We start from the raw sequence: 13953 nt of genomic DNA on the forward strand, positions 1-13953 counted from the left end.
TGTTAAAAAGGCTACATGACCTCTACCTAAGTGCTTCAAGACAACTGACAACAAACATTCATAAATGCTTCACTCCAGATGGAGTGTCTGTAGAATAAAAGCTAAAAACATTATTTAATTCTTAATAAAGTAATGTTCAATCACAACTGAATGAATTACATGTGATAATTGTACAGCTATATTTTGCTACAGTTGAGTTCATCATGTGGCTAATGGAAGAAATTATTAAAATGCATGCTTTGTGTCCAGCGTCATAACCCCGCCTTCTGTCCTGTCCTGTGTTGTCTTTGGCATGAAGTGTTGTTTGCTAGTGAGAGTGAGAACAGTCTTATCAGTGACTGCCTCTCTCAAAGGCCTCCTGCAATGTCCGACTCAGGATGTAATATGAAACAGACTGTATATATATATTTCAATCTGGCATTTATGATACTGACCATTACTTTACCAGATATCTTTTTTCGCAACCTATGTTGTGATCCTGGTGTCAGAAATATCTAAAATGTTGTGGAAAAACTATAGGCTTATTTTTTGCCTAACCTGACAACCAGTAACACATGTTAGGTGGTTTATTTTAATGCTTTAGACTTAAACTTTAGACATGCTTTGATATGGATTGAAAACTAAAGCACATTATGCGGACAGACAGATGAGGACACTCTGTAGCTTCTTCCCTCCTTTGGTTCTGATACTGACATTTGAGATTTCTGTAGGCAGTGCCTGTCAGCTAAAATACACTGCTCAAAAAAATAAAGGGAACACTTAAACAACACAATATAACTCCAAGTAAATCAAACTTCTGTGAAATCAAACTGTCCACTTAGTTAGCAACACTGATTGACAATCAATTTCACATGCTGTTGTGCAAATGGAATAGACAACAGGTGGAAATTATTGGCAATTAGCAAGACACACTCAATAAAGGAGTGGTTCTGCAGGTGGGGACCACAGACCACTTCTCAGTACCTATGCTTTCTGGCTGATGTTTTGATTACTTTTGAATGTTGGTGGTGCTTTCACACTCGTGGTAGCATGAGACGGACTCTACAACCCACACAAGTGACTCAGGTAATGCAGCTTATCCAGGATGGCGCATTAATGCGAGCTGTGGCAAGAAGGTTTGCTGTGTCTGTCAGTACACCAGGAGACGTGGAGGAGGCCATGGAGGGCAACAACCCAGCAGCAGGACCGCTACCTCCGCCTTTGTGCAAGGAGGAACAGGAGGAGCACTGCCAGAGCCCTGCAAAATTACCTCTAGCAGGCCACAAATGTGCATGTGTCTGCACAAACGGTTAGAAACCGACTCCATGAGGATGGTATGAGGGCCCGACGTCCACAGATGGGGTTGTGCTCACAGCCCAACATCGTGCAGGACGCTTGGCATTTGCCAGAGAACACCAGGATTGGCAAATTTGCCACTGGTGCCCTGTGCTCTTCACAGATGAAAGCAGGTTCACACTGAGCACATGTGACAGACGTGACAGAGTCTGAGGACGCCATGGAGAGCGATCTGCTGCCTGCAACATCCTTCAACATGACCGGTTTTAGCAGTGGGTCAGTAATGGTGTGGGGTGGCATTTCTTTGGAGGGCTGCACAGCCCTCCATGTGCTCGCCAGAGGTAGCTTGACTGCCATTATGTGCCAAGATGAGATCCTCAGACCCCTTCTGAGACCACACGCTGGTGCGGTTGGCCCTGGGTTCCTCCTAATGCAGGACAATGCTAAACCTTATGTGGCTGGAGTGTGTCAGCAGTTCCTGCAAGATGAAGGCATTGAAGCTATGGACTGGCCCGCCCGTTCCCCAGACCTGAATCCAACTGAGCACATCTGGGACATCATGTCTCGCTCCATCCACCAACGTCACGTTGCACCACAGACTGTCCAGGAGTTGGCGGATGCTTTAGTCCAGGTCTGGGAGGAGATCCTTATCAGGAGCATGCCCAGGCGTTGTAGGCAGGTCATACAGGCACGTGGAGGCCACATACAATACTGAGCCTCATTTTGACTTGTTTTAAAGACATTACATGAACGTTGGATCAGCCTGTAGTGTGTTTTTCCACTTTAATTTTGTGTGTGACTCCTAAATCAAATCATAAATTTGATTTCCATTGATGATTTTTGTGTGATTTTGTTGTCAGCACATTGAACTTTGCACAGAACAAAGTATTCAATGAGAATATTTCATTCATTCAGATCTAGGATGTGTTATTTGAGTGTTCGCATTTTTTTGAGCAGTGTAGAATGGTTTATTATAATATAGTATAATTTAACATTAGTTATTTTAGCTTTTTATTTTGTATATGAGGTGTATGGTGAAAAAAAATATATATATTTATTATTATCATTTTAAAACACTGAGCTAGCCCTAGCATGGCATGTTGCTAATGGCTTATAGCTTAAAGCAGAAGTTTCCAAGCTATATTCATGAAAAGACCCACCAGTATCCACTGTTACTCAGTATACTGTACTTTCATAAACATTCAAATTGTTTGACTATTTTTGCTTTGTATCAAGATGTGATCTATTTAGCTCTAATCTGCAGTATAAACTAGGGGTGTAACGATGGGAAATTCTTAACAGCGTGGAGTACAGTTTTAATGCCACAGTTACTTTTTCCCTTAATCGTGATGCAGAGTTGCAGTTAAAACCCAGTAAAAGAAACTGTGTGAAACGGTGTAAAAAAAAGGTCACAAATACAAAGGAAGCAGTATCATTCTACATACTATCATCAGGCTACATACTTTGTCAAACTGAATAAACATACTTAGTTTATTAATAATATTTGAACTCGAGACTGGCAGGCTAAACACCACAGCACAGTGTTCCAGTTAACAGAGACTCAAATTATACATGTTTGGAGAATAAAGCCGCATACCTGAGAGCAAGAAGTCAACTGAATGGTCTTAGAAGTGTAATTGACTGTTTTTAGGCACATTTAGTAAACTGGTTCATCCAGGTTTGCAGATAAGCATGTACAGAAATTTCTCAATTCAAATCAAATAATACAGGGAGAAAATAAGAAACATAAGGACAGGTCAGAACACCTGGAGATAATTGGCCTTTTTTCAAGCAGAAACAGCACACACCTCTGATGCAAATACGACAAGCCACATAAATATTTAATTCTAATTGACCCAGTCAACTCTAGATTTTTTTTGGCCCATTAAACCCATTAAACACATGAACTCCAAAAAGAGTTGCTGTATTGTTCAGACAGAAACACACAAAGAACGGCAATAAGAAAAAAAGTGATCTATATATTTTAGCATCATATTAAGTCAAATTCTGGCAAGGAAAAAGCAGATCTTGTGCTCAATATGAATGCCTAAGTTCATATGGAAAGAATGTTTCCTTGTATGCACCTTTACTACTGGACCTCAGGTCTCTGGAGACTTCAAATTGGCCTGGTGAAACAGAGCTGCCCTTTTTCTCCTCTAGAATCCCATCCCCTGCACCTCCCCCTTTGCCAACCTGCAATTTGCTCTCCCCCTCTCTTTCTCACTTTTGCTATTATATTCTGATTCTGAGTCTCTTAATGCAGTATCAGCCAATACATTCTGATACAATCTTTGTGTTTGTATAAATAATATGGTCACACAGTTTGGATAAGTAGACAGATTCTTAAAGGATTTTTCCCCCCAGGAATGAATGTGGCACAAAAGTTTGTGCATTCTTCTTATGTCAAGATTTGGGACGTCCCAATCTGATCCAGTAGATTGTGATCAGGCCCCGATCCAGGCATATTTTAATGGATTGGACATTAGCTATTTAAACCCCAATCCAGTTCAGGTCTTGGTTTTAAGCATGGTGTTCAAAGCACCATCTGGTGTCCTCAAGGCGCTATTAACTGACATTATTGCCCAGATGATATAGTTTAGAGTCTAGACAGTGTGGACCTACTTTAAACTGGAACATGAAAATATAACGTTTTTTTTGTTTCCAAAAAAAATCACAATTGACTGAACATTCATAATGTTAAATTCTGTAATAAACAGAAAATGGAAATCATCACACCAACTTCTACATTCTGTAGATCATTACACCTACACTAATAAATACACTAAACTGTTTTTTTATGTAGTCTTTAAGTAGAAACTAAAACAGTCAAAATAAATACAATAAACTTGAATTCCACATTCTATTTGAGCATTGTTGCTGACCAACACTGTTGTGGTCTTTTATGACCACAATTCACCTATTTTCTAATGGTTAATTTTAAGACAATACACAATGCATCTCATGAAGCAAAGACCATCTCAAACTAGTTGCATGGACATGACAGGTAGTTTAGTGTTCTTTCCTAGTCACCAGATTTAAATCTAATAAAATATCTTTGGCATGTTGTTGTACAAGATACTTGCAGGATACTTGCACACAACTTGGTTGTAGAACGCTTACAAAGTTCATCTAAAGAATCTACAGGAACTGTACAGGAACACATTCATGTTAACTTGAACCAGAATCTTAAAATAATGTTTCTAACATCTAGTGGAATCCATACCACAAACAATATATCACTAATTTTTTTATAGAATTTTACTGTAATTGATCAAATTAATGTTTATACACTTGGTCACAGTTTATGTAGCACACACATTACAATATACTGTCACTTGTAGTATTTCTTACTACTGGTTTTTGCTTTGATGATCTTGCATGTTTTGAAAGAACAGTTCAGATCAAATTCTGTCTTCTTAACATTTCCAGAACGGTGTAAGATACAATTAAGTGAAATTGTAAGCAAAGAAATTAAGAGAAAAGGGAAAAAAACAGGTCACAACAAAAAAAATATAAGGCATTCATATATATATCCATTCATATATATAATCCATTACCTGCCCACAACCTCAAACAGTCACACTCCAAACTCCACTATGGTGAAGACCAAAGAGCTGTCGAAGGACACCAGAAACAAAATTGTAGACCTGCACCAGGATGGGAAGACTGAATCTGCAATAGGCAAGCAGCTTGGTGTGAAGAAATCTACTGTGGGAGCAATAATCAGAAAAGGGGAGACCTACAAGACCACTGCTAATCTCCCTCAATCAGGGGCTCCATGCAAGATCTCAGCCCATGGGGTCAAAATGATCACAAGAACGGTGAGCAAAAATCCCAGAACCACACGGGGGGACCTAGTGAATGACCTGCAGAAAGCTGGGACCAACGTTACCGTCAGTAACACACTACGCCGCCAGGGACTCAGATCTTGCAGTGCCAGACGTGTTCCCCTGCTTAAGCCAGTACATATCCGGGTGCGTCTGAAGTTTGCTAGAGAGCATTTGGATGTTCCGGAAGAGTATTGGGAGAATGTCTTATGGTCAGATGAAACCAAAGTAGAACTGTTTGGTACAAACACAACTCGCTGTGTTTGGAGGAGAGTGAATGCTGAGTTGCATCCAAAGAACACCATACCAACTGTGAAGCATGGGGGTGGCAACATCATGCTTTGGGGCTGTTTCTCTGCAAAGGGACTAGGACGACTGGTCCGTGTACATGAAAGAATGAATGGGGCCATGTATTGTGAGATTTTGAGTGCAAACCTACTTCCATCAGCAAGGGCATTGAAGATGAAACATGGCTGGGTCTTTCAGCATGACAATGATCCCAAGCACACTGCAAGTGGCTTCGTAAGAAGCATTTCAAGGTCCTGGAGTGGCCTAGCCAGTCTAAAGATCTCAACCCCATAGAAAACCTTTGGAGGGAGTTGAAAGTCTGTGTTGCCCGCCGACAGCCCCAAAACATCACTGCTCTAGAGGAGATCTGCATGGAGGAATGGGCCAACATACCAGCAACGGTGTGTGCCAACCTTGTGAAGACTTACAGAAAATGTTTGACCTCTGTCATTGCCAACAAAGGATATATAACAAAGTATTGAGATGAACTTTTGTTATTGACCAAATGCTTATTTTCCACCATTATTTGCAAATAAATTCTTTAAAAATCAGACAATGCGATTTTCTGAATTTTCTTTTGTCATTTTCTCTCTCATAGTTGAGGTCTACCTATGATGTCAATTACAGGCCTCTCCCATCTTTTTAAGTGAGAGAACTTGCACAATTGGTGACTGACTAAATACTTTTTCCCCCACTGTGTATGTGTATGTGTGTGTATATATATATATATATATATATATATATAGAGAGAGAGAGAGAGAGGCACGATTAGTCACCAACCATGAGTCAAATCAAACCTGCCAAACCACTGATTCAAATTCAAATTGTTACAACACGAACACTTTTAAATGCAAACCTGATTGATTTCATATCATCATATATTAAGGAACACCAGCAAGTAATGGAACCTGTACATTCATTAGTCTCATTATAATTCAAGAAATGAGCTTGGAAAGTATGTGCACCACAGACTAGCGCCACAAAGAAGCAATAAAAGGTTAAGAAGTGGCTAAAAGTCTTTAAGCAGTGCCATCGCTCTTAAGCAGAGAGCTTCCTAAGTTGTCCAAGCCGAAGGAGAACCCCAGACAATGTAACAATCTTAACTATAAGAAGCAGCAGATTTTACAAGGCCTGTTCCATGCTCCAGATTCTGAACAACTTTTGCAATTGAAGCTTTGTGAAATTTCCTCAGATCAGAAATTAACCAATTGTAGCTGCTTGTTATGTTTGGGGGTAATGTATTTTTCCACTGCTTACAGGGAGGGGAATGCATTGGAACTGCTGCCGGTTCCTTAAAATAGCAGTACTAATTTAACAGTGCAGATCATGAAGTTAGACTATGAATGCAATTTAACTTCCTATCATATTGAACAGGTCTTTTGTGTCTAAAATGAATATAAAACAGAGTCTCTCAGAATCATTACTGTAATATGGATTGTTCAACATTTAAAGCAGAGCTCACAGATGGTAAAAATGAAATGCCACAGTTTGCTTTAATATTGCATGCACATTTGTAAGCATCAAGCATATATAACCTTGTAGAACCCTTTAACCACAAAGAAAACCATTCCTATTTAACATTTACTAGCTTTACTATAAAAAGTAAATTATCTTACCTCTGCCAGCCTGACCCCTGGATAGATGAGAAGTGCCCTGGAGACCTGCAGCTGGATGGCATGAAGCACTCTGCTGTACTTGCAGTAAGCTGACAAGGTACATCTCTCACCCCAATGAGCTGTTCGTCCACAAACAACCTCCCACACTCTGTCTGATACACTGCCAGTTGGCAGGGTCTTCATGATAGCTCTGGTGCCAGAGCATACCATCTTTGTGACCTTCTGGTTGTTCTTTAGGTACCTCCTAACCAGCACAGTTGAGCGCTCCTTCTTATTCCGCACAAAATCACTATCAGATGCAGCATCTTCACCATTGCTCTGCTTTTGTTGGGTTGGTTTGAGTCTAGAGGGTCTGGAGCCCTGGCCAAGCATATGTGTGCAATGTCCCACAGTGCATTTGGTTTTGGAACTCCTGTTGAGCTTTTCCAGGCTGTAAAATTGGCAGTGGCCACACCTCAAATCCACCTTGTAGAGCTGAATAATATTTTGGGGGGAAAGTCATCTTGCAATATTTTAGGAATATTTGAATCAAAAACTAGTCAAACATTTACCCAGAGAAACCATTCCCATATCACTCTTTGGAAAAGGTGCATTTAGCAAGGATATAAGTGCAGTGCAGGCTGTATGATACAGAAAATTGCTTTTTAAATGTGGTTTAGTTTAGAATATTATTATAAGTCTGGGATCATTTTGAAAAACCCATAAATCAAGACAAACATTTAGGAAATAAAAGACATAGTCATTACTTATAACAATAATCAAAGAACAATATACAGTGCCCTGCAAAAGTATTCAAAGCCCCCTAGAAAGTCACCAGATTTGTCAGGATTACAACCGGCCCCTACAAAAATCCAGTGGTTCCAGACAGTTCCAGACAGTATTTTTACTGCAAACCACTAAAGTAAGAGTTCAATGTCAAAAATAATTTATTGTCAGCAGATCTTAAGAATGAAACATTGCTAAAATAACAGTAAGAATTTGCTAGCTTCGCATACTGTATTTACCACTCCTCTGTCACTTTGTGCTTACAATTACTGTCTATGTAAGGTTTTACCTGAATCTGAATCAGGCTGACATCACACTGAAGAAACACATCTCTACAACATACTGCTATGCACACGAGCCCTTCTCTGATTGGGACGTGCTGACTGAGGAATAGACAATCTTGGGATTTCATTACATAGATCATCTAAAATGTTGTCCAAAAAAAAAAAAAAAAAAAAAAAAAAAGTAAACTTTAAGTAAGTAAGTAAACTATTCGACCCTTGGATTTCTGCATTTATTACTAATTATTAGTAATACTAAATACTACTTAATGGGATCTGATTATTAAGTCATAATAAATGACAAACAATCTAGGTAAACTAAGAACACAAAAAAAAACTTTCAATGAGCATATTAAGCAAGCATCAACTGTGGAGGCTAGAATATGCAAGTGAACCTCAAGATTATCACAGATGTTTGAGGGTGAGTGTATACAAGTGCTTTGTCCATTAAATACAAAGACCACATTTTATTAGTAATCAATGCAGAAACCTAGACATTTGCAAAGGGTTTATCTATCTTTTCTTGAAAAAGTAGTTATTTTGTCTTGTAGTTTTCTTTCAAAAGAAATACATTTTGACGTAGTCTAATTCAATAACAGCATAACAAACTAAAATACTTTTGAAAGGCACTGTACTGATTCAATCTAAATTGAAATCAATTTAAAATCTACATACATATGGTATGCATACAATACTGTGCAAATATTTTGTAGCCTTACCATGTGGTCCTGCATTGTGGTTTCTGGCTTGACACTGCTGTGACATGTGCAATGGAACCGCACTGGGGAAAATGTGGGCAGGCTACCCCTCCTGGTGCTGAATTTGCAGGCAAGGCTGTCCTCTTCCCTCTGCTGAGTGACTCTGGTCTCCAGCTGGCACAGACCACTGGCTAAGCCACTTAGGTTTGGCATCTCTCCAACAAGGTGAGTCACTTCAGAAGAAAACCCCTCTGTTTTCTCAACTCTGGACTGGCTCGGTTGAAACATCCATCTCCAGCCTTCAGATAGCGAGACGGCCTTCTGGCAACTCTTGTTCATTTCCACTAGCCTGCATATCCCATACGACTGACTGCAAGTGAATCCCTCAGCGGCGCAGCAAAACATATTTTCACATACACAACTCAGACTGTCCAAACTTTTGGATCTGGTGTCCAAAGGAATCCCTGCATCCCTGTGTATCAGTTCACAGGATTTCAAGTCCTTGTGGTCCTTGGATGGGGACCGATAATACGAACATGAACAGGGGAGCTGTGTCTCAGAGCTGCTTCTCTCAGACAATTCATAGTCAAAAGACAGCAGCTGGTTTCTGTGACTTGAAGATGGGGAAGATGGTGCTCTGACTCCTAGAACTGTGGCAACCTTCTCTGTGGTCATGCTGATGTTAGGAAGGCCAATATTTGCATTTTCCTCAACACAAACCCTCATATCACAAAGTGGTCAGCAGCAGACAGTTGTACAGTAGGAGAGATCTTCTGTTCCAAAAGTAGAAACATAGAATAGTAATTCAATTAAACAGTCCAAAATAAAGAATAAAGAGAGAGTAATTGGTTCAGTAGTAGGAAGCCTTACTTAGTAGTGCAACGTTGCCCTGCTATACTCAAACCTCTTCTCTTAAAACTTTAGGTCTTCAGAATCAAATCTAGGAGAGAGAGAGGAAAAAGAAAGACAATAAGTGAATAACTGCATACTAAAGCAAAACTCACCACACAGAATTCAAGGATTATGAAGAACAGGGCAGCACAGGAATTTGACAACTTTCAACATAGGTTTGTTGTGTCTAGTTTGATGATATGCTGGCCTGTTTTTTCTGTTTGGCTTACTTAGCACTAAATACTACTGTGTTGCCATAAAGAGATTTCTCTCTTTAATAGTAAAGAAATATAAGAAAAGTTATTTAAAAACAAAAATGAATCTGGAATGTGAGGCCTTGCTGAGGGTAGTGCAAATAGAACAGAAGGGGGGAGGTAGGAGGATTTAGTTTTTTTTATTTGATTTTGAGTCTATTGAGCCATGCATGGTCAACAAGCATAGTTTGCACACTTATACTTACTAACATGCCATTGAGACGTCTTTCTGATATCATCACCAGAGTAATTTATAACATACATCATTTAGCATATCACCTATAGTACTTATATTTGACCATTTAGTCTGCATAAAACCTCTGACATATGGCCTAGTGTATCTTTACCCTTTTCTTCTTCATGAGTTGCACAAACGGTGAACTTTTGTGAAATTATTTCATTTGACAAATGATCAATAAAGTACAATGAAAACTAAAATTTGTGTTTTTGTAGGAGCAGATGTGTCATAGATTTGCAAGAGATTAAAAATGAACACTTCATCACAACACTTCATACATTAACTTGCTAAATCATCAGGCATGGAATTCTGCACAAATCATCAGCAACAGCTGAAATGCCAAAGTTGATCCTGGATCAAATACTGTAACCTGATAAATGTTTACTTTTATCAACACTCTCTTTCAACCACTGGCATACTGATGTTGAATTGAGATGTGTTGCTGTGTGTGATGAGGCATAAGTCTATTGTAACTGCTTGGAAATTACGGGAATTTCCCCTTCCCCTAAACCCCTTTAACACACACACACACACACACACACACACACACACACACACACACACACACACACACACACACACAGGGTTGAATACAGGAGGTGAAAAGAACTAATGAACTGCAGCAGGGCTTCATTCAAGCCCAACAAGGGGTCACTTCTAAACTATGGAGACTTGTATGAGGAAAAAAAACATTCAAGAAACATTCATAAAGCCATTCCAGATCAATGAAACAAATTACGTATACAGATTGGATGACTCTCTAAACATATAATGGTAACACAGACAATTAACAATTACAAAACCAATATATTTTTTAGCAGTTAGTTTCATAACAGTGTCCTAGTCTTGGATTCATTATTGGACAGAAAATGTATGAAAGACTTCACAGTCATACTTTATGACAGTGGGTGTGTCATCAGTTAGACTGAGTTTCCAGTTTGTCAACATAAACTAGGTGTGCCACATTGAACCCGTGATTTGTTACAACTCACAAATCTCTTGCTTTGCACAGTATTTGGAATTAAGTACATTTACATTAAATACTATACAGGTCTACATTTAATTAAAATTGACTTCATTAGACAAGCAAACAGCTCCTAGAAAACACATGCATTATCTTTTCTGGCAGGCAAAGTCCACAGCCAGGCTCATGTGGATGTAGAACATAGTTCAGCATTGGACCCAAAGAAAGTGTTTTAACACAAACTTTTTTGCATTCAAACTTCAACTGTTTAGTCCTAAAATCAAGTCAACAATAATATTATATTAGGAAATGATAAATTAAATACCAAATTATATGATATGATACGGTCTCAAAAAGGTCAATAATTTACATGTTAAAACTTTCAACAATCCTCAAGAAACTCAGACCAACATATGCCCAAAATAAAATAATCATATATTAGTTAACTGCAGAATAGAGGCCAGATACAGAATAAGTTTCAGATAACAACATTAAGGTAAGACTGCACAAAAACAATGCTTACACACACAGAAAATGCAAACATATTACTCATTTTCTTTTTTAATGAGTCTATAGTCTTTATAATCTTTTCATGTTTTGCTTCATGCTTTCATGTTCATGTTAACCAAAAACAAAGTCTATTTCAACAAAAAATCTCAGAACTATGGATAGACTAATATGGAAACTGTTGGCCAATGCAAATACCCACTATTTCCCCTATAACTATCTGCTGATGCTAATGTACCCTTTGTTGTAAAATAATTAAAATACACATATTTCAGTCCAGTCGACCAGTGTGATCTAAGTGTTCAGCTGTTCAAAAGCCACTGGCGCAACTGACCAAAACAGCACCCCGCCCCATCCCCTCCATTAAAGCCAGCTAAGCAAAAACAACCACAAAGACAAGCATTTTCTTATTCTGTTTAATGGACTAAATCAAAACGCATTATGTGTGTGATGTAAAGACCGCAGGAAGCACATTCGTACAATACAGAGCACAGTAGTTGTAAAACACTACAAAACGACAAATATTGCACTAACCAATAGTCCCATTTTCTAAAGACAACTAGAACAGCGACACAAACTTAACTCGAGATGTTATACAGTTTATATAACAGACGTATTTGACACTGCTGTTCACCTCTCCTCTACAGCTTCACGAAGCTTTCTCACGAAATTCACAAAAAGTTAAAAACGTGAAATGAAAATGTTTAACACGTGTAAAGTCACTGACCGTAAAAGTATGTAACCCGGCGGTTGTTTCGGCAAACATCTTTGAAATCGGGTTTCTCGGAGAGAACTCTGCGAAAGAAGTAGAAACGTTGGCTCGAATAATTTTTCCAAGAACAACTACTGAATGAAAGAAAGAGGTACACGTGTGAACTACGTAGAGGAAAAGGTAGCCTCAGACAAAAAGAGAGAGAGAGAGAGAGAGAGAGAGAGAGAGAGAGAGAGAGAGAGCGTTTGAGGTGTTATCCCTGAACTTGTGTTCTAACACGGTTAAGTCTTAAATTCTTGTGCTATCGTTGTGTGCTATTGTTGCAAATGCAAAAAAAAAATAAAAATACAAAAGAAAAGCAGATCCCTCTGACGTCATGTCAAGATGTCGTCGATTTAGATTAAATGTCTTTTAATGTCAATTAATTTCGTGGAGAAGAATGTTTCCCACTAAGCACTTGTGTTTATTTTGGCAACAAGTACTTATGTACTGCACAAGTACAACAAGTACTTATGAGCCCTACTAATTCTTTGCAAGATTATTAAATTGCAGGAGCAATCCATGCCTTTCCATGCCTTTGTGCTGTTTCTTCTACCATCACCCATCGGTTATGCAAGTATTCTACTTCACTTCCAAAAAGTGGAGTAGGCAAGTTTCAAAACTGCACAAAAAGTTATTATTAAACCAACCATATTTTGAATTACTTGTTTTGCATATTTTATTTCAGCAGAACCATGCTGTAATATCCAAGACTAGCTTTTGCTGGTAACAGGTTTCAGGTGGCCTAAGCTGTTCTTTGATAGTCAAAGTGGTTGAAATGCTGGTCATTGCATTGCATTGGTGAAAATCTTGACCAACATATGCATTCATTTCAGTTTGATGGTCGTCTACTTGACCACTAAACCATAAAACTCACACCATAAACCTTGAGCTGGCCACGCTGTTTTTTCAGCAGGGTATTATAGCTCAATGCCTTCAGTGTCAATAAATTTGTGAACTTTGGATTAGGCTGTTCATCACCCAAGTGCATAGATGTGGGAGGTTATAGGTATTAGGTTGGGCTGCCGTGCACAGTTTTTACTACAATTTTCGTTTTAATTATTTAGTACAATTCTCATGTAGGTGCTAAGACACCTCCATCTCACTACCAGCTCAGAGAAGAACTTACATTTTTGTTACATCAACTATCAGACTGACACTGACAAGCATTACACAGAGGGCTCCTACTCACCCAACAAGAATAGGAGAAGGAGAAGGAGAAGAATATTTTATGTTACCACCAATCACCTTTGCAGAGGCACTCAGATTATACAGAAGAAAGAGGCGTGATAACAATCATAATTGGATAAAAATTGGATAAAAAGTTCAATCAAATGTATGAAACAAATAAGTGACAGACAAATAAGTGAGCCACACATAAATGAGCTAGCAGTAACTCAATGAGTAAGCCATAAACAAATATCAGTTACACTAATTAATACAGTTTGGGTAATGATGCCAGTTAGGCTTAGGACTCTAATGAAGCAAATTCTGCACAGCAGTGGAGCAAATATGAAATACATAATCTTTGCCAGACATGTGTTTTGGGCAGAACTGTTGAATGATGTTTCCCATTCCCTACTCTCCAATTCCAAGAA

The 13953-nt window shown here is 38.7% G+C and overlaps 1 protein-coding gene across 4 annotated transcripts in view; it reads right to left on the minus strand.

Moving 5' to 3' along the window:
- Positions 1-12498, minus strand: part of plce1 (phospholipase C, epsilon 1) — an 83048-nt gene extending 70550 nt beyond the window's left edge. For all 4 annotated transcript variants that reach the window (XR_011978228.1, XM_072667674.1, XM_072667675.1 and 1 more), the window contains exons 1-4: positions 12332-12498; positions 9621-9690; positions 8772-9523; positions 7007-7480 (exon numbers count right to left, since the gene is read on the minus strand). Coding sequence is in view for 3 of the 4 variants with exons in the window: in XM_072667674.1 (XP_072523775.1) it covers positions 7007-7480; positions 8772-9476 (1179 nt within the window). In the remaining variant the exon portion in view is untranslated. The remainder of the gene's footprint in view (positions 1-7006; positions 7481-8771; positions 9524-9620; positions 9691-12331) is intronic.
- Between the last annotated feature and the right edge of the window lie 1455 nt (positions 12499-13953).

Source organism: Salminus brasiliensis, chromosome 22 (genome assembly GCF_030463535.1).
Source record: "Salminus brasiliensis chromosome 22, fSalBra1.hap2, whole genome shotgun sequence".
NCBI classification, from domain to species: Eukaryota; Metazoa; Chordata; class Actinopteri; order Characiformes; family Bryconidae; genus Salminus; species Salminus brasiliensis.